Raw genomic sequence first — 20,376 nt, 5'->3', positions numbered from 1 at the left:
CAGGCCATGAGGTTACAGACTGTGGTTGAGTACAATTCTGCTGCTGCTGATGGCCCACAGCACCTCATGGTTGCTCAGCCTTGAGATGCTAGATCTGTTCGAAATCTATCCCATTTAGCACAGCGGTATTGCCACACAACACGATGGAAGTTATGCTCAATGTGAAGACAGGACTTCATTTCCACAAGGGCTGTGTGACAGTTGCTCCTACCAATACGAACATATGAAATAGGAGCAGAAGTAGGCCCCTTGAGCCTGCTCCGCCATTTGATAAGACTATGGCTGATCTGTTTGTCTTTCAAATTCCACATTCCCATCTACCCACAATAATCTTTGATTCCCTTGCCTGCCAAAAATCTATCTACCACCGCCATTAAATATAAAAATATTCAATGATCCCGCCTCCACCACCTTCTGAGGCAGAGAGTTCCAAAGTTGCACAACCCTCTGAGAGAAAAAAAATTCTCCTCATCTCTGTCCTAAAAGGGCAACCCCTAATTTTAAAACAGTGCCCCCTAGTTCTGGACTCATCCACAAGAGGAAACATCCTTTTCACATCCACCTTGTCAAGGCCGTTCAGGATCTTATATACTTCAATCAAGTCACCCCTCACTCTTCTAATCTCCGGTGGAAACAAGCCCAGTCTACCTGGACAACCCGCTCATTTCAGTTATCAATCTAGTAAACCTACCACCAATAACCGATTTACATCCTTCCTTAAATAAGGAGACCAAAACTGCACACAATATTCGAGACGCGATCTTATCAATGCCCCGTAACTGAAGCATAACATCCTTAGTTTTATGTTCAATTGCTCTCATAATAAAGGATAGCATTCCGTTAGCCTTCTTAATTACTTGCTGTACCTGCACTCTAACTTTTTGTGGCTCATGCACAAGGACGCCTAGATCCCTCTGCACCTCGGAATCCTGCAGCCGTTCTCCATTTATGTAATACTCTGCTTTTTATTCCTCTTGCCAAAGTGAACAACTTCACATTTTCCCACATTATACTTAATCTGCCAGATTTTTGCCCACTCACTCAACCTATCGATATTCGTCTGCAACCTCCTTTTTTCCTCTTCACAACATATTTTCCTACCTATCTTTGTGTCACCTGAAAATTTAGCTATTTTGCCTTCACTCCCCTCATCTAAGTCATTGATATAAATTATAAAAAGTTGAGGCCCCAGCACAGACCCCTGTGGGACTCCACTTGTCACATCCTGCCAATCAGATAAAGACCCATTTATGCATACTCTCTATTTTCTGTTAGCCAGCCAATCTTCTGTCCATGCTAATATGTTACTCCCTACACCAGGAACTTTTATTTTCCGCAATAACCTTTGATGTGGCACCTTACCAAATGCCTTCTGGAAATCCAAGTGCAGCACGTCAACAGGCTCCCCTTTATCCAGAGTACATGTTACACCTTCAAAGTACTCCAATAATTTGGTTAAACATGATTTCCCTTTCACAAAACCATGCTGACTCTTCCCAATTTCCTCGAGTTACCCTAAGTGCCCAGCTATAACCTTCTTAATGATCGATTCTAACACCTTCCCTACAACAGAAATCAAGCTAACTGGCCTATAATTTCCTGTTTTCTGCCTCCCTCCTTCTTGAACAGAGGGGTTACATTTGCTACTTTCCAGTCTGATGGAACCTTTCCAGAATCTAGCAGATAGAGTCTCTTTGCAGAGATGGACTTTGGAGGATGGGCGTTATAAAATAAAGGATAAAGTCCGTAGGCTCTCGACGCTGTTGACTTGGAGTTATCGCGTATGATATTAACACTAATGCATCTACTACCTCATTAGCCACCTCTTTTAAGACCCTAGGATGAACGCCATCACGACCCGGAGACTTGTCAGCCCGCAGCTCCATCAGTTTGCTCAGTACCACTTAGAGGTGTCAGCTGTGGCTCAGTTCATAGCACCCTCGCCTTTGAATCAGAGGGTTGTGCGTTCATGTCCCACTCCCGGAAACCAAGAACTGTGATTGTACTCGAAAGAGTTGCAATCTGTGACTGTTGATAACTCGAAAGAGTTTCCCTAGTGATTGTAATTTCACCAAGTTCCCCTCTCCTTTCCACCACTTGATTTACAGCTATTACTGGAATGCCTTTTGTATCCTCTATAGTGAAGACAGAAGCAAAATATTTGTTCATTTCATCCGCCATTTCCTTATCATCTACTATTGTTACAACCAGGATGGGAAAAGTGCATGAATTATTAAGCCCCAGTACTCTGCAAGCTGCTCCATTAATTTAAATGTTTAATTTTCTCACCAAAATGACCAATTGTGTACCTATACCTCTAGTACCCGGAAGAAAAGAGACTCTGACCAGGCTTCTTTCAAAAACTCAGAATGATTAACTTATTATAAAACAAAACTTCTCTTAACAAGTTGCAAGTACCGGTTAGCACACAACTGTAATCGGGAAGTCTAACTACCTATCTCTTCCTAAAGAATTCCCCCAGCACACACACACACACAACCAAAGGACAAACAGATAGAGTCTCTTTGCAGAGATGGACTTTGGAGGATGGGCATTGTAAAATAAAGGATAAAGTCCGTAGGCTCTCGACGCTGTTGACTTGGAGTTATCTCGTGTGAAGATGGGGCACTGGTCCCAGTGGATGCCTGGACATTCTCACCACTGGTGTCAGCTTCGCAGGTCCAAATGCAGGCTGGTTACACTCAGATGAGGGTTCTCTGGCTACAGGTTGATAGCCACGCACAATCTTAGGCAAGGTAGAGAGAGAGAGGGAGCCAGTCAAGGTAGCCTTCTTTCCTCAGCTTATTGTCAAACAAAACAGCCTTCAAAACAAACAGGTTTACAACTTAAATTTTTTACCACTGCCATGTAATTACCTTTTTGTCTCCCAGCTTTTCATTAATTAAAGTTCTTTGCAGTTCAACACAAACAAACAACTCCTTCTCAAGGAGCATACAGGTCAGGTGACTTCTTGGAAGAGGCCTGCTTGAATACAGTCCCAAGGTGTACTAACAAAAATCCCAGGTTAATATCTTCATGTCCAGATCATGCCAAATCCTTCCATTTTATAAAAGAAAAACTTCCGTCTTGAGAGATATGATTCTAACATTATTAACTCCACATTATCACTCTGTAGAGGACCAAACCTCAATTTACTTACTCTTTTCCTTTTTAAATACCTATAGAAACTCTTGCTATCCAATTTTACATTTCTAGCTAACTTCCTCTCATACTCTAATTTCTTTCTCCTGATTAACCTTTTAGTTATATTCAGACCAATCGTCTGACCTGCCACTCATCTTTGCACGGTTATATGATTTTTTAATCTAAGTTTGATGCTTTCCTTAACTTCTTTAGTTAACCATGGATGGTGGGTTCTCTCCTTAGAATTTTTCTTGAGAATAGGAACATACTTATTCTGAGTATTCTGAAATATCTCCATAAATGTCTGCCACTGCTTCTCTACTGCTTTATCCCTTAGCCTGGTATCCCAGTTCACTTCAGCTAGCTTAGCTTTCATGCCCACTTAGTTGCCCTCATTTAAGTTTAAAATATTAGTCTTAGACCCACTCTTCTCCCTTTCAAATTGGATGTAAAATTCAATCATATTGTGGTCGCTGCTACCTAAGGGTGCCTTCACTCTGCGGTCATTAATTAACCCTATCACATTACACAATATCATGTCTAATATAACCTGCTCTCTGGTTGGTTCCAGAACGTGCTGCTCTAAGAAACTATCTTGAAAGCGCTCCTTGAACTCCTCATCCAGGCTACTACTGCCAATCTGCTTTTTCCAGTTTTAAATGTAGATTAAAATCACCTATGATTATTACTGTCCCCTTATCACATGCACCCAATATTTGTTCTTGTGTACTTCGTCTTACAGCGTGGTTACTGTTAGTGGGTCTGTAGACCAATCCCACTAGTGATTCTTTTCCCCCTCCTATTCTGCATCTCCACCCAAATAGATTCTACGTCCTGATCTCCTGAAACAAGGTCATCTCTAATTACTGCACCAATGCCATCCTTGATTAACAGTGCTACCCCTCCACCTTTACCTAGTTTCCTATTCTTCTTGAATGTCATATACCCCTCAATATTAAGGACCCAATCCTTGTCATACTGCAGCCATGACTCTGTAATATTTATTTACTTCAAAGTGCGCTATCAATTCATTTACCTTGTTATGAATGCTACATGCATTCAGATACAGAACGTTTAGTCTTGTCTTTTTGTTACCTTTGGAACATCTAGTCTTCACTTTTGGTGTATTCTTACGTTTTATCTCTCTGTCCCTTCCTGCTATTCTATGACCCTCATTTCCCATATTGCTATTATGGTCTCCTGCTTTGAATCTACCCCTTGAATTGCTACCTCTACCCAAAGCTTGATCCCTCACCCCACCTTGTTTAGTTTAAAGCCCTCTCTACTTCCTATCATGGACAGATGCATCTGCAGCAGGCAGGTTGGTGAGGATGTCAAGAATGTTTTGTCAGAGCTGTTTGTCAGTCACCGTAATACTGTAAATTGACTGAAAAATGAGAACTGCTGACACTGTGAGAAATAATACAGATACTGTAAGATACAGACTACAAGAGTTTAGGATTAGTAAGGTTATTTAACTGAAACTTCATAAAAATTGTTTTAAGATTAAAGTAACTTTGCTTTGCCTGCCAGTAACCCCAGTGAAAGAGGTTTCCACCATCCAATAAATGAGTGGCGTCCAGTCTGGTGTCTGTGTTGGAAGGTAGGGTGTTATTACCAGTCATTGTGAGGCTGCAGGGAATCAAGGAATAGCTCTGGGTACAGCGATGTCCTTGCCTATTGCTGTACAGAGATCTGTGCAATAGTTTTACATTTATTTTACTGGACTCAGTTCAGCTGCAGGCAGACCTTGACATATAGAATTCTTTCTCTGTGTTTTAGGTTTATCCAAATTAAAATAGTGCATTTAGTGAAAGTGAAGGGAAGTATGTGTCCAGTTTGTGATTTTTATAATATTAGTTTTTTGAAATTAATAAATGAAATCATCATCATTACTTTTCTAAAACTGTTTTAAAATTGCTCCAAAATCTATTGCTTTAAAACACATATATAAATAATCCACATGAATGCTGTTAACAACACTATACAGATGAATTTTCAGTGTTATGCCTTCATTTCATGGTCTCAGAATCTCATTTCTGCATATAACAATTTTCACATTTTACAGAAGATCATTGCAAATATGTTTTAATTGTTCGTTTTCCCTTCCTCTTCTTTCGTCTTCTCCTCACCCTTTCCACTCTCCAGTTTCGGTGCCTCTTGGCCAGGATTTAGCCGGGGACTGGTTGTTGTATCCGAGGTGATGTTGACGGGCACCGTTCGTTCATTCACAGCTGGCAGTGCCAGGCGTGGGGCTTGAACCTTTAACCGACCGTCCTGTGACAAACAGCAGTTAAGAGCTTCAGCATCGACATCTTCTGGCAGCTGAAATTCTCTCCTCAACTCTTCATATTTGTAGCTGGAATAGCGGCTGCCAACATCACTTTTCTTCTCATGTTTTCCTGTCACCAGCACTTTTCTTCCAAGTACTTTCACATTCAGTTCTTCTGGGGAGAATCGCTGGACATCCAGGGACAGGGAAAAGCCATCTCCCTCCTTGTCCTCTGATTGTCTTTTACCTTCTTCATTATCATCAGGTCTCTTGTCCTGATTTCTTGGTTTTTCTTCCCAAAATTCTTTTGCCAGCTCCTCAAGAACACGTTCCATGAAGTTCATGCTCTTTCTCGCTTCTTCCACCTGTTTCCAACTGTTGCATTCAAGCGGCTCCCAGACCCTGTGTGGAACAGGCCACAATGTGTACACAGGCTGCTGGCACAGACGTGAAGGGTGGAAAGCCCGACAGCTCAGCATTGTCTCTGCCTCTTCTCTCACTTCTCTCAAACCGACTGATGTGAACTCCCAGTCTTCAGTCTCTGATCTGCTGCAGCACTCAGAACACACGCCTTATATATTCTACTCCCAGAAACCCAGACACTTCCAGAATGAACTCAACTTTGCTGGGTTTATGACACGTGAGCTGCAAATAAATGACATCTCATCCCAGCCTTGCTTTAATCAAGAATGACTCGACTCAGTGACACCCACTGGAGCCGTTCCAGAGACTTCTGGAATGTACTCAGCCAGTGAGGGAATAGATGGGAGGAACAATGTTAGTGAGTGACAGCCTAGCAGCAGGTATAGCAAGTGCAGGAAAGCGAGATTTATGGAAAACCAGATGAGTTTAGCTTAATGAAATAGAAACTAATATCATGAGAGGATGAGGAGTTGGTCTTCAGCTTTCTAGTTTTTCTCTTTTGAATGATTTTTAAGATGTTAAAGTGATATTGAGCAGAATAAGAAGGAATGAAATTCAAATCAGTTTGGATGAGATTAAGTGAAGTTCTGATTATAACCCAGAGGGAGGCATAGTTCCCTTATACTGTTGATAGTATAGATTTAGAAATGGAATACTTACAAATAAATCGGATGTGTGCTTCTAAATTACTAAAACCTGTTGTCCCGTTATGTGTTTTGATATGAGATTTGCAAATAAAGAAAATTAATAATAAATTACCGACAGATCTATAATCTCTCAGCTCAAAATGAGGCCATTCGGTCCACCACACCTGTGTCAGCCCTTTGAAAGTGCTATCCAATGACTCCCAACTCCCCTGCTCTTTCGCCTAAACTCAGCAAATTATTTCTTTGCAGGTATATATCCTTTTCCATATTGAAAGTTGCCATGGAATCTACCCTTTCACATATTCCAGACCAGTAACAAGAAACAGCACATATTAAAACTGCTCAAGTTCCCAACATCATAACTTCCTAAATTGGTAAATGACAGTTTCCATCACACACAGGAGTTTCCTATAAACTGCAACATAAATCTTTATTCTCAGGTGTGTTTTGGCAACATTACGATCAAATAGATTCCAGGTTCAGTATAAGTTCAAAGCCTGAATTTACTTTTGTACACCATTTAGCATTTTAACTAATAAAATAAGCTGTGGTGTTACTCACGTATTCCACAAACTGTGATATGATTGTTGATGTTTCCCACTGTCCAGCATCAACCTGAACACATGAGCTGTTTGTCCATCAGTATCATCCAGTAAATTTACTGAAGGAATGTAACTGCTGACTGACACTGGAAGAAATATTACACACCACACTGATCCATTAAGATACAGATCCCTTATTAAAACAAAGAACAAAGAAAAGTACAGCACAGGAACAGGCCCTTCGGCCCTCCAAGCCTGCGCCGATCATATTGCCTGTCAAACTAAAACATTTTGCATTTCCGGGGTCCGTATCCCTCTATTCCCATCCTATTCATGTATTTGTCAAACTGCCTCTTAAACACCACGATCGTACCTGCTTCCACCACCTCCTCTGGCAGCGAATGCCAGACATTCACTACTCTCTGCGTAAAAAACTTTCCCCGCACATCTCCTCTAAAGTTTTCTCCTCTCACCTTAAATCTATGTCCCCTAGTAATTGACTCTTCCACCCTGGGAAAAAGCTTCTGACTATCTACTCTCTCCATGCCACTCATAATTTTGTAAACTTCTATCAAGTCGCCCCTCAATCTCCGTCGCTCTAGTGAGAACAATCTGAGTTTCTCCAACCTCTCCTCATAGCAAATAACCTCCAGACCAGGAAGCATCCTGGTAAACCTCTTCTGCACCCTCTCCAATGCCTCCATATCCTTCTGGTAATGTGGCGACCAGAATTGCATGCAATATTCCAAGTGTGGCCTAACCAAGGTTCTATACAACTGCAGCATGACTTCCTAGCTTTTATACTCAATACCCCTGCCAATGAAGGCAAGCATGCCATATGCCTTCTTGACTACCTTATCCACCTGCGTTGCCACTTTCAGTGACCTGTGGACCTGTACACCCAGATCCCTCTGCCCGTCGATGTACTTAAGGGTTCTGCCATTTACTGTATAATTCCTGTCTGTATTAGACCTTCCAAAATGCATTACCTCGCATTTGTCCGGATTAAACTCCATCTGCCATTTCTCCGCCCAAGTCTCCAACCGATCTATATCCCGTTGTATCATTTGACAATCCTCTTCACTATCTGCAACTCCTCCAACCTTAGTGTCATCTGCAAACTTACTAATTAGCGCAGTTACATTTTCCTCCAAATCATTTATGCATACTACAAACAGCAAAGGTCCCAGCACTGATCCCTGCGGAACACCACTAGTCACAGCTCTCCATTCAGAAAAGCACCCTTCCACTGCTACCCTCTGTCTTCTATGACCAAGCTAATTCTGTATCCATCTTGCCAGCTCACCTCTGATCCCGTGCGACTTTACCTTCTGTACCAGTCTGCCATGAGGGACCTTGTCAAAGGCCTTACTGAAATCTATGTAGATAACATCCACTGCCCTTCCATCATCGATCATCTTTGTCACTTCCTCGAAAAACTCGATCAAGTTAGTGAGACATGACCTCCCCTTCACAAAACCATGCTGCCTCTCACTAATACGCCCATTTGCTTCCAAGTGGTAGTAAATCCTGTTACAAAGAATCTTCTCCAATAATTTCCCTACCACTGACGTAAGGCTCACCGGCCTGTAATTTCCTGGATTATCCCTGCTACCCTTCTTAAACAACGGAACAACATTGGCCATTCTCCAGTCCTCTGGGACCTCACCTGTAGCCAGTGAGGATTCAAAGATTTCTGTCAAGGCCCCAGCAATCTCCTCCCTTGCCTCCCTCAGTACTCTGGGGTAGATCCCATCTGGCCCTGGGGACTTATCCACCTTAATGTTCTTCAAGACGCCTAACACCTCTTTTTTGATCTCAACATGATCCAGGCTATCTACACACTCTACCCTAGACAAATCGACCGCTAAGTCCTTCTCTTTGGTGAATACTGATGAGAAGTACTCATTTAGTATCTCTCCCATTTCTTCTGGCTCCACACACAGAATCCCGCCTCTGTCCCTGAGTGGGCCTACCCTTTCCCTGGCTACCCTCTTGCTTTTTACATGTGTATAAAAGGCCTTGGGATTTTCCTTAATCCTGGTTGCCAATGACTTTTCATGACCCCTTTTAGCCCTCCTGACTCCTTGCTTAAGCTTCTTCCTACTTTCTTTATATTCTCCACGGGCTTCTTCTGTTCCCAGCCTTCTAGCCCTTACGAATGCTTCCCTTTTCTTTTTGACTAATCTCACAATATCCTTCGTTATCCAAGGTTCCTGAAACTTTCCATACTCATCCTTCATCCTAGCAGGAACATGCCGGTCCTGAATTCTTATCAATTGACGTTTGAAAGCCCCCCACATGTCAGTTGTTGATTTGCCCTCAAACATCCGCCTGTGTAAGACACTTTGCTTATTGACAGGGTAGATGCTGAGAGGATGTTCCCCCTCATGGGGAAGTCAAGAATTAGGGGCATTTTAAAAATAAGAGGTCTGCCACTTAAGATGGAGATGCAGAGAAATTTCTTCTCTCAGAGGGAGGTTTGCGATTGGAACTCTCTTCCACAGTGAGCAGGAGAGCTGGGTCTTTGAGTATATTCAAGGCTGTTAGATGGATTTTGGATTGACAATGGAGTCAAGGGTTATGGGGAGCGGAGAGGAAGGTGGAATTACGGCCAGAATTAGGTAAACTGTGATGCATTGAATGGTGAAGGAGGCTTGAGGGGCCGAATGGCCTACGCATGCTCCTGTTCCAGATGTTCTTATGATCAATAGTACAGGATCAGTAATATTATTTCACAGAAACTTTATAAAAGTTGCTTACAATGCAACTAACTTTGCTTTTCCTCCCAGTTATTCATATTGAATAGATAACCCCAATGAAAGAGGATTCCACCATCAGTAATTGAGTGGTGTCCAGTCTGGTGTCTGTGTTGGAAGATAAGCTGTTGTTGCTGCTCATTGTCAGGCTGCAGGATAATACAGAGATTTGGTGCACTGGGTCTGTGCAATAATTTGATATATTGTTTGCTGGACTGAGACCAGTTGTACACAGATCTTGATAAATAGAATTTTTTCCCGGGATTCTTGTGAGTCCAAATTAAAATGTGTTTTTCTTCACTAAGAATATAGGAACTAAGTGTATAGTTTTTCAGCTGTGTTGTATTAGTTTCTTTTTGTGAAATAAAAAAGCTGAATCATCACTATTATTTTCAAAAGTATTTATTTTTCCAGATACATATATATAAAAAAATCCACATGAATTCTGATAACAACACAGTTCAGACTTACACATTAACAATTCATTTTCAGCATTAAGCCTTCATTTCATGGTCTCAGAAACTCATTTCTGTACATATAGAATCCTTACATCTTATTTAACGTAAATGACTTTTAATTGTCCATTTTTACTTCCTCCTCACTTTTCTTCGCATCCTTCCCACTCTCCAGTTTCGGTGCCTCATGGCCAGGATTTAGCCGGGGACTGGTTGTTGTATCCGAGGTGATGTTGACGGGCACGGTTCGTTCATTCACAGCTGGCAGTGCCAGGCGTGGAGCTTGAACCTTTAACCGACCGTCCTGTGACAAACAGCAGTTAAGAGCTTCAGCATCGACATCTTCTGGCAGCTGAAATTCTCTCCTCAACTCTTCATATTTGTAGCTGGAAGAGCCGCTGCCATCATCACTTTTCTTCTCGTGTTTTCCTGTCACCAGCACTTTTCTTCCAAGTACTTTCACATTCAGTTCTTCTGGGGAGAATCGCTGGACATCCAGGGACAGAGAAAAGCCATTTCCCTCCTTGTCCTCTGATTGTCTTTTACCTTCTTCATTATCATCAGGTCTCTTGTCCTGATTTCTTGGTTTTTCCTCCCAAAATTCTTTTGCCAGCTCCTCTAGAACTCGCTCCATGAAGTTCATGCTCTTTCTCGCTTCTTCCACCTGTTTCCATGTGTTGCATTCAAGCGGCTCCCAGACCCTGTGTGGAACAGGCCACAATGTGTACACAGGCTGCTGGCACAGACGTGAAGGGTGGAAAGCCCGACAGCTCAGCATTGTCTCTGCCTCTTCTCTCACTTCTCTCAAACCGACTGATGTGAACTCCCAGTCTTCAGTCTCTGATCTGCTGCAGCACTCAGAACACACGCCTTATATATTCTACTCCCAGAAACCCAGACATTTCCAGAATGAACTCAACTTTGCTGGGTTTATGACACGTGAGCTACAAATAAATGACATGTCATCCCAGCCTTGCTTTAAACAAGAATGACTCGACTCAGTGACACCCACTGGAGCCGTTCCAGAGACTTCTGGAATGTACTCAGCCAGTGAGGGAACAGATGGGAGGAGCATTGTTAATGATTGACAGCCTCACAGAAGGCAGAGCAAGTGTAAACACATGAGATATTCTGAGAATAAGATGCGTTTAACTGAATGAACTTTGAACAGATATTATGAGAATGAGGACTCGGTCTTTGGCTTTCTAGCTTTGCTGTTTTCAGTAATTTGTACCTTGTTAAAGTGATATTGAGCAGAGTGCGAAGGAGTGAAATTCAAATCAGTTTAGTTTAGGCCAAATGAAGTTCTGATTGTGTCTAATTGAGGAGCATTATTTCCCTTATGATAATGGTAATATATATCTGCATATGAACATATGAATTAGGAGCAGGAGTAGGCCACTCGGCCCCTCGAGCCTGCTCCGCCATTCAATAAGATCATGGCTGATCTGATTGTAACCTCAACTCCACATTCCTGCCTACCCCTGATAACCTTTCACCCCTTGATTATCAAGAATCTATCTACCTCTGATTTAAAAATACTCAAAGAGTCTGCCTCAACTATCTTTTGAAGAAGAGAATTCCAAAGTCTCACAATCCTCTGGGAGAATAAAGAATTTCCTCACCTCTGCCTAAAATGGACGCCCCCTTATTTTTAAACAATGGCCCCTAGTTCTAGATTCTCCCACAAGAGGAAACGTTCTCTGCACATCCACCCTGTCAAATCCTCTCAGGATCTTATATGTTTCAATGAAGTCGCCTCTTCCTCTTTGAAACTCCAGTAGGTACAAGCCTAGCCTGTCCTCATAAGAAAACCTGCCTATTCCAGGTATAAATCTGGTAAACCTTCTCTGAACCACTTCAAATGCATGCCTATCTTTCCTTAAACATGGAGACCAATAGTGTACACAGTACTTCAGATGTGATCTCAACAATATTCTGTATAACAGGAGCATAACCTCCCTATTTTTGTATACAATTCCCCTCGCAACATTGTATTAGCTTTGCTAATTTCTTGCTGCACCTCCATAGCTGCCTTTTGTGATTCATGCACTAGGACACCCAGATCCCTCTGCATCTCAGAGCTCTGCAATCTCTCACCATTTAGATAATATGCCTCTTTTTTATTCATTCTGCCAAAATGGACAACCTCACCTTTTCCCACATTGTACTCCATTTGCCAGATCTTTGCCCACTCACCTAACTCATCTATAGCCTTTTGTCACCTTCTTGTGTCATCTTGACAACGTAAGTGTCCTACCTATCTTTGTACCATTTAAAAATGGAGTAGTTACAAATAGAGCTGCTGTGTACTTCACTATTACTACAATCTGTTGTTTGTTATATGTTTTGACATGACACTTGAAAATATAGAAAATTAATAATAAGTTACCAATTAATTTAGAATCTCTCAGCTCAAAATGAGGCCATTCGGTCCACCACACCTGTCTCAGATCTTTGGAAGTGCTATCCAATTACTCCCAACTCCCCTGCTCTTTCGCCAAAACTCTGCAAATTATTTCTTTGTAGGTATATATCCTTTTCCATTTTGATAGCTGCCATTGAATTTACCATTTCACATCTTCCATTCCAGTAACAAAAAACAACACAAATGAAAACAGTTCATCTTCCCTCTGGTCTCTTCATGCATAACATCAACATTGACAACATATTGTAGATTAAATATAGCAAAGTTTGAATTTTCTACACTATTATATTAAATTCATAAAAATGAAGGGCCTACCAGTAATGTTGTTGCAAAGCTCCCCACGTCACAATTTTCTAAATTGGTAAATGACAGTTTCCATCGCACACAAGAGATTCCTCTGATCTGCAACATAAATCTTTATTCCCAAGTGCGTTTTGGCAGCATTGCGATGAAACCCAGGTTTAGTATAAGTTCATAGTCTGATTTTATATTTGTACACCATTTAACTTTTTAACTAATAAATAAGCTGTGGCATTGCTCATGTATCCTGCAACCTGTCATACGATTGTTGATGTTACCCACTGCCCAGCATCAACCTAAACACACGAGGTGTTTACAGTAAAGTTCCTGAGGTAACATAACTGCTGACTGACGCTGCAAGAAATATTATACATTATACTGATACTGTAAGATACAGATTCCTTATTGAAACGTGTAGGATTCTTTGACAGGGTAGGTGCTGAGAGGATGTTGCCCCTTATGGGGAAATCAAGAACAAGGGGCAGTTTAAAAATAAGAGGTATGCCATTTAAGATGGAGATGAGACAAAATTCCTTCTCTCAGAGGGTGGATGATGTTTGTAATTTTCTTCCACTGTGAGCAGTGGCGGCTGGGTCATGAATATATTGAAGGTTGTTTGACAGATTTTTGATTGACAATGGGGTCGGGTTACGGGGGACTGACAGGAAAATGGAGTTAAAGCTACAATAAAATCAGTCATGATCTAATTGAATAGCGAAGGAGGCTGGAGGGGCTAATTGGCCTATGCCTGCTCCTACTCCTTATGTTCTTATGTTGAAAGGTACAGGATCAGCAATATTATTTAACCGAAACTTTATAAAAGTTAGTTACTATGCTTGCAACATCATTTCCTTCCTAATTATTAATTTCAAAGAGATAACCCCAATGAAGCAGGTTCCACCATCCAGTAATTGAGTGGTGTCCAGTCTGGTGTCTGTGTTGGAAGATAAGCTGTTGTTGCTGCTCATTGTCAGGCTGCAGGGTAATACAGAGATTTGGTGCACAGGGTCTGTGCAATAGTTTGATATATTTTTTAATGGACTGAGTTCAATTTCAGACAAATTTTGACATGACAAATTCTTTCCCTGTGTTTTACGTTAATCCAATTTAAAAGTGTGTTTTTTTTACTGGGTGTAAAGGAATTAAGTGCTTAGATTTTCAGTTATTTATTTTCACTTTGTTTTTATGAAGCAGAAAAGCTTAATCATCATCATTATTTCTGAAAGTATTTATTGTTCCAATATAAATATATATAAAAATAATCCACGTGAATGCTGATAAGTGTACAGTACAGACTATATAGAAAATATTGGAAACAATTAATTTTGTCCATTATTCCTTCATATCATGGTCTCAGAAACTTATTTCTACATATAAACCATTCTTACACCTTACAAATGATTGCTGCATATGAATATTAATTGTCCATTTTTTCTTGGTTCTCATTTATTTGCTCATCCTTCCCACTCTCCAGTTTCGGTGCCTCTTGGCCAGGATTTAGCCGGGGACTGGTTGTTGTATCCGAGGTGATGTTGACGGGCACGGTTCGTTCATTCACAGCTGGCAGTGCCAGGCGTGGGGCTTGAACCTTTAACCGACCGTCCTGTGACAAACAGCATTTAAGAGCTTCAGCATCAACATCTTCTGGCAGCTGAAATTCTCTCCTGAACTCTTCATATTTGTAGCTGGAAGAGCCGCTGCCATCATCACTTTTCTTCTCGTGTTTTCCTGTCACCAGCACTTTTCTTCCAAGTACTTTCACCTTCAGTTCTTCTGGGGAGAATCGCTGGACATCCAGGGACAGAGAAAAGCCATCTCCCTCCTTGTCCTCTGATTGTCCTTTACCTTCTTCATTATCATCAGGTCTCTTGTCCTGATTTCTTGGTTTTTCCTCCCAAAATTCTTTTGCCAGCTCCTCAAGAACTTGCTCCATGAAGTTCATGCTCTTTCTCGCTTCTTCCACCTGTTTCCACGTGTTGCATTCAAGCGGCTCCCAGACCCTGTGTGGAACAGGCCACAATGTGTACACAGGCTGCTGGCACAGACGTGAAGGATGGAAAGCCCGACAGCTCAGCATTGTCTCTGCCTCTTCTCTCACTTCTCTCAAACCGACTGATGTGAACTCCCAGTCTTCAGTCTCTGATCTGCTGCAGCACTCAGAACACACGCCTTATATATTCTACTCCCAGAAACCCAGACACTTCCAGAATGAACTCAACTTTGCTGGGTTTATGACACGTGAGCTGCAAATAAATGACGTCTCATCCCAGCCTTGCTTTAAACAAGAATGACTCGACTCAGTGACACCCACTGGAGCCGTTCCAGAGACTTCTGGAATGTACTCAGCCAGTGAGGGAACAGATGGGAGGAACAATGTTAGTGACTGACAGCCTAGCAGCAGGTATAGCAAGTGCAAGAAAGTGAGTTTCGTGAGGAACCAGATCTGTTTATGCGAATGAAATATAAACTGATATTATGGGAGAATGCTGACCCCATCTTTGCTTTCTAGTGTTGCGCTTTTTAGTGATTTTAAAGATATTAAAGTGATACTTAACAGCGAAAAAGAGTGAAATTCAAATCGGTTTGTTTTAAATGAAGTTCGGATCGAGGCATTAGTTCCCTTCTTATCGTAATAACACGTTTAAAAATGGATTATTTACAGATAAAGCTGCTGTGCACTTCAAAATTACTAAAACCTGTTGTCTGTTATGTGTTTTGATATGAGATTTGCAAATATTAAAAATTAATATAAATTACCGATTGATCTAGAACCATTTAACATTTCAACTAATAAATAAGCTGTGGCGTTGCCCATGTATTCCACAACCTGTGATACGATTGTTGATGTTTCCCACTGTCCAGCATCAACCTGAACACACGAGCTGTTTGTCCGTCAGTATCATCCAGTAAATTTACTGAGGGAACATTACTGCTGCCTGTCGGCAAGAAATATTACACACCATACTGATACAGGGAGATACAGATCCCTTATTGAAATGTGTAAGATTCTTTGGGGATTGACAGGGTAGCTGGTGAGAGGATGATCCCCCTCAGGTGGAATCAGGAACTAGGTGGCAGTTTAAAAATAAGAGCTGTGCCATTTAAATGAAGATGAGGAGAAATTTCTTCTCTCAGAGGGTTGCCAGTGTTCTCACTTTTCTTCCCCAGTGAGCAGTGTCAGGCTGGGTCATTGAATATATTCACAGCTGTTTGACAGATGTTTGATTGACAATGAATTCAAGTGTTATGGGGGGACAGACAGGAAAATGGAGGTAAGGCCACAATCAGATCCGTCATGATCTAACTGAATGGTGAAGGAGGGGATCGTGGGTCAGAATGGCCTACGCCTGTTCCTATTCTTTATGTTCTTCTGTTCAGGGGGACAGGATCAGTAATATTATTTCACTGAAACTTTATACAAGTTGCTTACAATGCAACTAACTTTGCTTTTCATCCCAGTTATTCATATTGAATAGATAACCCCAATGAAAGAGGATTCCACCATCCAGTCATTGAGTGGTGTCCAGTCTGGTGTCTGTGTTGGAAGATAAGCTGTTGTTGCTGCTCATTGTCAGGCTGCAGGGTAATACAGAGATTTGGTGCACTGGGTCTGTGCAATCATTTGATATATGTTTTAACGAACTGAGTTCAATTTCAGACAGATCTTGACATAGAGAATTCTTTCTCTGGGTTTTAAATTAATTCTAGTTAAAATGCTCTGAATTTTTGGGATGACAGGGAAAGGCGCACTAGCTGCGCGAAGCTTCCTGGGACTAAGACCCTGGAAGTGCAGCAAAATCTGTCAGGGGTCCGGGTGGGGAAGGTAGGGGAGGCCTGGGGAGTTCCGATGGGGGGGATCGGGCTCTCGGACGATAGGCCGGCAGGGGAGGGAGGTCCAGAGGTCACCAGGCCCACAGGAGAGGGCACCTCCAGTCAGAAGGGGACTTCTGATGTGAGTCACCCACCAGCCCCCTTCCCACCCGAGATCAAAATCTCTTCATTTACGGGTTTTCCCACCTGAGCTGTCATCAGCGCGCCAGCCTAAAGATTGAGGTTGGCAAGAAACAGCCCTTAACTGGCATTATGTGGCTACTGAAGGACCTTAACTGGGGCAAGGTCAGGTTTCCCCTCAGAGCCCCTGTCCGCCCCAGAGTAAAATTGCTGCAAGGTCAGTCCTCTCAGGAACCCAGAGGGAATCCGTCCATCCAACTGCACGTTTCACCCCACCCCCACTTCAGAAACCGCTGGGCGTGGGGGAGTGTAACATTTTCGCCAATGTGTTTTTTTACTGAGTAAAAGTAATAAGTGTCTAGTTTTTCAGTTTTTCAAGATCAGTTTCATTTTATGAAGAGAAAAAGTCATTTCAAGTCAAAAATCATTTTTTTCAAAAGTATTGATTGTTCCAATATAAATATATATAAAAATAATCCACATGAACGCGGCTAACAACACAGTTCAAACATACAATGTCAAAACAATTAATTTTTACCATTGTGCCTTCATAATATAGTCTCAGAAACTCATTTCTGCAAATCACCCATTCTTACATCGTACAAAAGATGAATGTAATTGAGGTTTAATTGTCCATTTTTCTTCTTCCTATTCCTTGTTCCCCTCATTGTTTTCCACTCTCCAGTTTTGGGGCCTCTTGGCCAGGATTTAGCCGGGGACTGGTTGTTATATCCGAGGTGATGTTGACGGGCACGGTTCGTTCATTCACAGCTGGCAGTGCCAGGGGTGGGGCTTGAACCTTTAACCGACCGTCCTGTGACAAACAGCAGTTAAGAGCTTCAGCATCGACATCTTCTGGCAGCTGAAATTCTCTCCTCAACTCTTCATATTTGTAGCTGGAAGAGCCGCTGCCATCATCACTTTTCTTCTCGTGTTTTCCTGTCACCAGCACTTTTCTTCCAAGTATTTTCACATTCAGTTCTTCTGGAGAGAATCGCTGGACATCCAGGAACAGAGAAAAGCCATCTCCCTCCTTGTCCTCTGATTGTCTTTTACCTTCTTCATTATCATCAGGTCTGTTGTCCCGATTTCTCGGTTTTTCCTCCCAAAATTCTTTTGCCAGCTCCTCAAGAACTCGCTCCATGAAGTTCATGCTCTTTCTCGCTTCTTCCACCTCTTTCCACGTGTTGCATCCAAGCGGCTCCCAGACCCTGTGTGGAACAGGCCACAATGTGTACACAGGCTGCTGGCACAGACGTGAAGGGTGGAAAGCCCGACAGCTCAGCATTGTCTCTGCCTCTTCTCTCACTTCTCTCAAACCGACTGATGTGAACTCCCAGTCTTCAGTCTCTGATCTGCTGCAGCACTCAGAACACACGCCTTATATATTCTACTCACAGGAACCCAGACATTTCCAGAATGAACTCAACTTTGCTGGGTTTATGACACGTGAGCTGAAAACAAATGACGTCTCATCCCAGCCTTGCTTTAAACAAGAATGACTCGACTCAGTGACACCCACTGGAGCCGTTCCAGAGACTTCTGGAATGTACTCAGCCAGTGAGGGAACAGATGGGAGGAACATTGTTAATGATTGACAGCCTCACAGAAGGCAGAGCAAGTGTAAACACATGAGACATTCTGAGAATAAGATGTGTTTAACTGAATGAACTTTGAACAGATTCTATGAGAGAATGTGGTGTTTTTCTTTCTAGTATTGCTGTTTTCATTGATTTCTGAGATGTTGAAGCCACATCTATCAATGAAAAAGAGTGAAATTCAAATTGGCTTGCTGCATTGTTCCAGTGAATCTCAAAGCAAACTGGAGGAACAGCACCTCATCTTCCAACTAGGCACTTTACAGCCTTCTAGACTGAATATTGAGTTCAACAATTTTAGATCATGAACTCTCTCCTCCATCCCCAACCCCGTTTCCGTTTTCCCCCCTCCTTTTTGTTTTTTCCAATAATTTATATAGATTTTTCTGTTCCCACCTATTTCCATTATTTTTAAATGTATTTCCATCCATTGCTTTATCTTTACCTTTTAGCCATTTTAGTATTCCTTCACCCCACCCCACCCCCACTAGGGCTATCTGTACCTTGCTCGTCCTGCTTTCTACCCTTAATGAGCACATTCCTTTAGATAATATCACCACCGTCAACACCTCTTTCTTCCTTTTGTCTGTGACATCTTTTGGTTATCTCCACCTATCACTGGCTTCTTGTCCCAACTGCCCCCCCCCCACCCTCCTTAAACCAGCTTATATTTCACCCCTTTCCTATTTTTCTTAGTTCTGTTGAAGGGTCATGAGGACTCGAAACGTCAACTGTGCTCTTCTCCACCGATGCTGCCAGACCTGCTGAGTTTTTCCAGGTATTTCTGTCTTTGTTTTTGAAATTCAAATCAGTTTTGTAAGAGTGAAGTTCGGATTGAGGCATTAATTCCGTTCTAATCCTAATAACATAGGTTTATAAACAGAATAGACAAATATAAAGCTGCTGTGTAATTCATAATTACTAAAGCATGTTGTCCATTATGTATTTTGATATAACATTTGCAAATATAGAAAATTAATAACAAATTACTGACAGGTCCAGAATCTCTCAGCTCAAAATGAGGCCATTCGGTCCACCACACCTATGTCAGGTCTTTGAAAGTGCTATCCAATTACTCCCGACTCCCCTGCTCTTTCACCAAAACTCTGCAAATTATTTCTTTGCAGGTATATATCTTTTTCCATTTTGAAAGTTGCCATTGAATCTACCCTTTCACTTCATCCATTCCAGTAACAAAAAACAACACAAATGAAAACTGCTCATCTTCCCTCTGGTCTCTTCACTGATAACATCAACATTGACAACACATTATTGATAAAATGTAAAAATGTTTTAATTTTATATATTGTATTATGTTAAATTCATGAATATGAAGGCCCAGCCTATTAATGTTGTTGCCAAGTTCTCAACATCATAACTTCCTAAATTGGTAAATGACAGTTTCCATCACACACAGGAGTTTCCTATAAACTGCAACATAAATGTTTATTCTCAGGTGTGTTTTGGCAGCATTACGATCAAATAGATTCCAGGTTCAGTCTAAGTTCATAGACTGGATTTACATTTTTACACCATTTAACATTTTAACAAATAAATAAGCTGTGGTGTTACTCACGTATTCCACAACCTGTGATACGATTGCTGATGTTTCCCACTGTCCAGCATCAACCTAAACACATGAGCTGTTTGTCCATCAGTATCATACAGTAAATTTACTGAAGGAATGTAACTGCTGACTGACAATGCAAGAAATATTACACACCATACTGATCCAGTAAGATACAGATCCCTTATTGAAGTGTGGAAGATTCTTTGAGGCTGGACAGGATAGCTGCTGAGAGGATGTTCTCCCTCAGGGGGGAAGTCAAGAACTAGGAGGCACTTTAAAAATAAGAG

The 20,376-nt window shown here is 41.7% G+C and overlaps 4 protein-coding genes across 4 annotated transcripts; all 4 read right to left on the bottom strand.

Annotated features, from left to right (window-relative positions):
- Positions 1–5,050: 5,050 nt before the first annotated feature.
- Positions 5,051–6,394, bottom strand: LOC144667710 (heat shock protein beta-11-like). Its single transcript, XM_078529164.1, has one exon. It carries the CDS (start codon positions 5,893–5,895, stop codon positions 5,233–5,235), a length of 663 nt encoding a protein of 220 aa, XP_078385290.1. The 5' UTR covers positions 5,896–6,394; the 3' UTR covers positions 5,051–5,232.
- A 3,756-nt stretch (positions 6,395–10,150) lies between these two features.
- LOC144667709 (heat shock protein beta-11-like) lies at positions 10,151–11,195 on the bottom strand. Its single transcript, XM_078529163.1, has one exon. The coding sequence runs from the start codon at positions 11,018–11,020 to the stop codon at positions 10,361–10,363; it is 660 nt and encodes a 219-aa protein (XP_078385289.1). The 5' UTR covers positions 11,021–11,195; the 3' UTR covers positions 10,151–10,360.
- A 2,966-nt stretch (positions 11,196–14,161) lies between these two features.
- On the bottom strand, positions 14,162–15,268 carry LOC144667708 (heat shock protein beta-11-like). The gene has a single exon (XM_078529161.1). It carries the CDS (start codon positions 15,045–15,047, stop codon positions 14,388–14,390), a length of 660 nt encoding a protein of 219 aa, XP_078385287.1. The 5' UTR covers positions 15,048–15,268; the 3' UTR covers positions 14,162–14,387.
- Positions 15,269–17,294: 2,026 nt separating this feature from the next.
- On the bottom strand, positions 17,295–18,444 carry LOC144667707 (heat shock protein beta-11-like). The gene has a single exon (XM_078529160.1). The coding sequence runs from the start codon at positions 18,207–18,209 to the stop codon at positions 17,586–17,588; it is 624 nt and encodes a 207-aa protein (XP_078385286.1). The 5' UTR covers positions 18,210–18,444; the 3' UTR covers positions 17,295–17,585.
- Between the last annotated feature and the right edge of the window lie 1,932 nt (positions 18,445–20,376).

This window comes from Cetorhinus maximus, chromosome 25 (assembly GCF_964194155.1).
Source record: "Cetorhinus maximus chromosome 25, sCetMax3.hap1.1, whole genome shotgun sequence".
Classification (NCBI taxonomy): domain Eukaryota; kingdom Metazoa; phylum Chordata; class Chondrichthyes; order Lamniformes; family Cetorhinidae; genus Cetorhinus; species Cetorhinus maximus.
Note: the sequence above shows the minus strand (reverse complement) of the source record. Positions and strands in the feature narration are given on the sequence as shown.

Coding starts and splice junctions, on each gene's coding strand:
- LOC144667710 (XM_078529164.1), bottom strand. CDS start 5,895: ATGCTGAGCTGTCGGGCTTTCCACCCTTCACGTCTGTGCCAGCAGCCT.
- LOC144667709 (XM_078529163.1), bottom strand. CDS start 11,020: ATGCTGAGCTGTCGGGCTTTCCACCCTTCACGTCTGTGCCAGCAGCCT.
- LOC144667708 (XM_078529161.1), bottom strand. CDS start 15,047: ATGCTGAGCTGTCGGGCTTTCCATCCTTCACGTCTGTGCCAGCAGCCT.
- LOC144667707 (XM_078529160.1), bottom strand. CDS start 18,209: ATGCTGAGCTGTCGGGCTTTCCACCCTTCACGTCTGTGCCAGCAGCCT.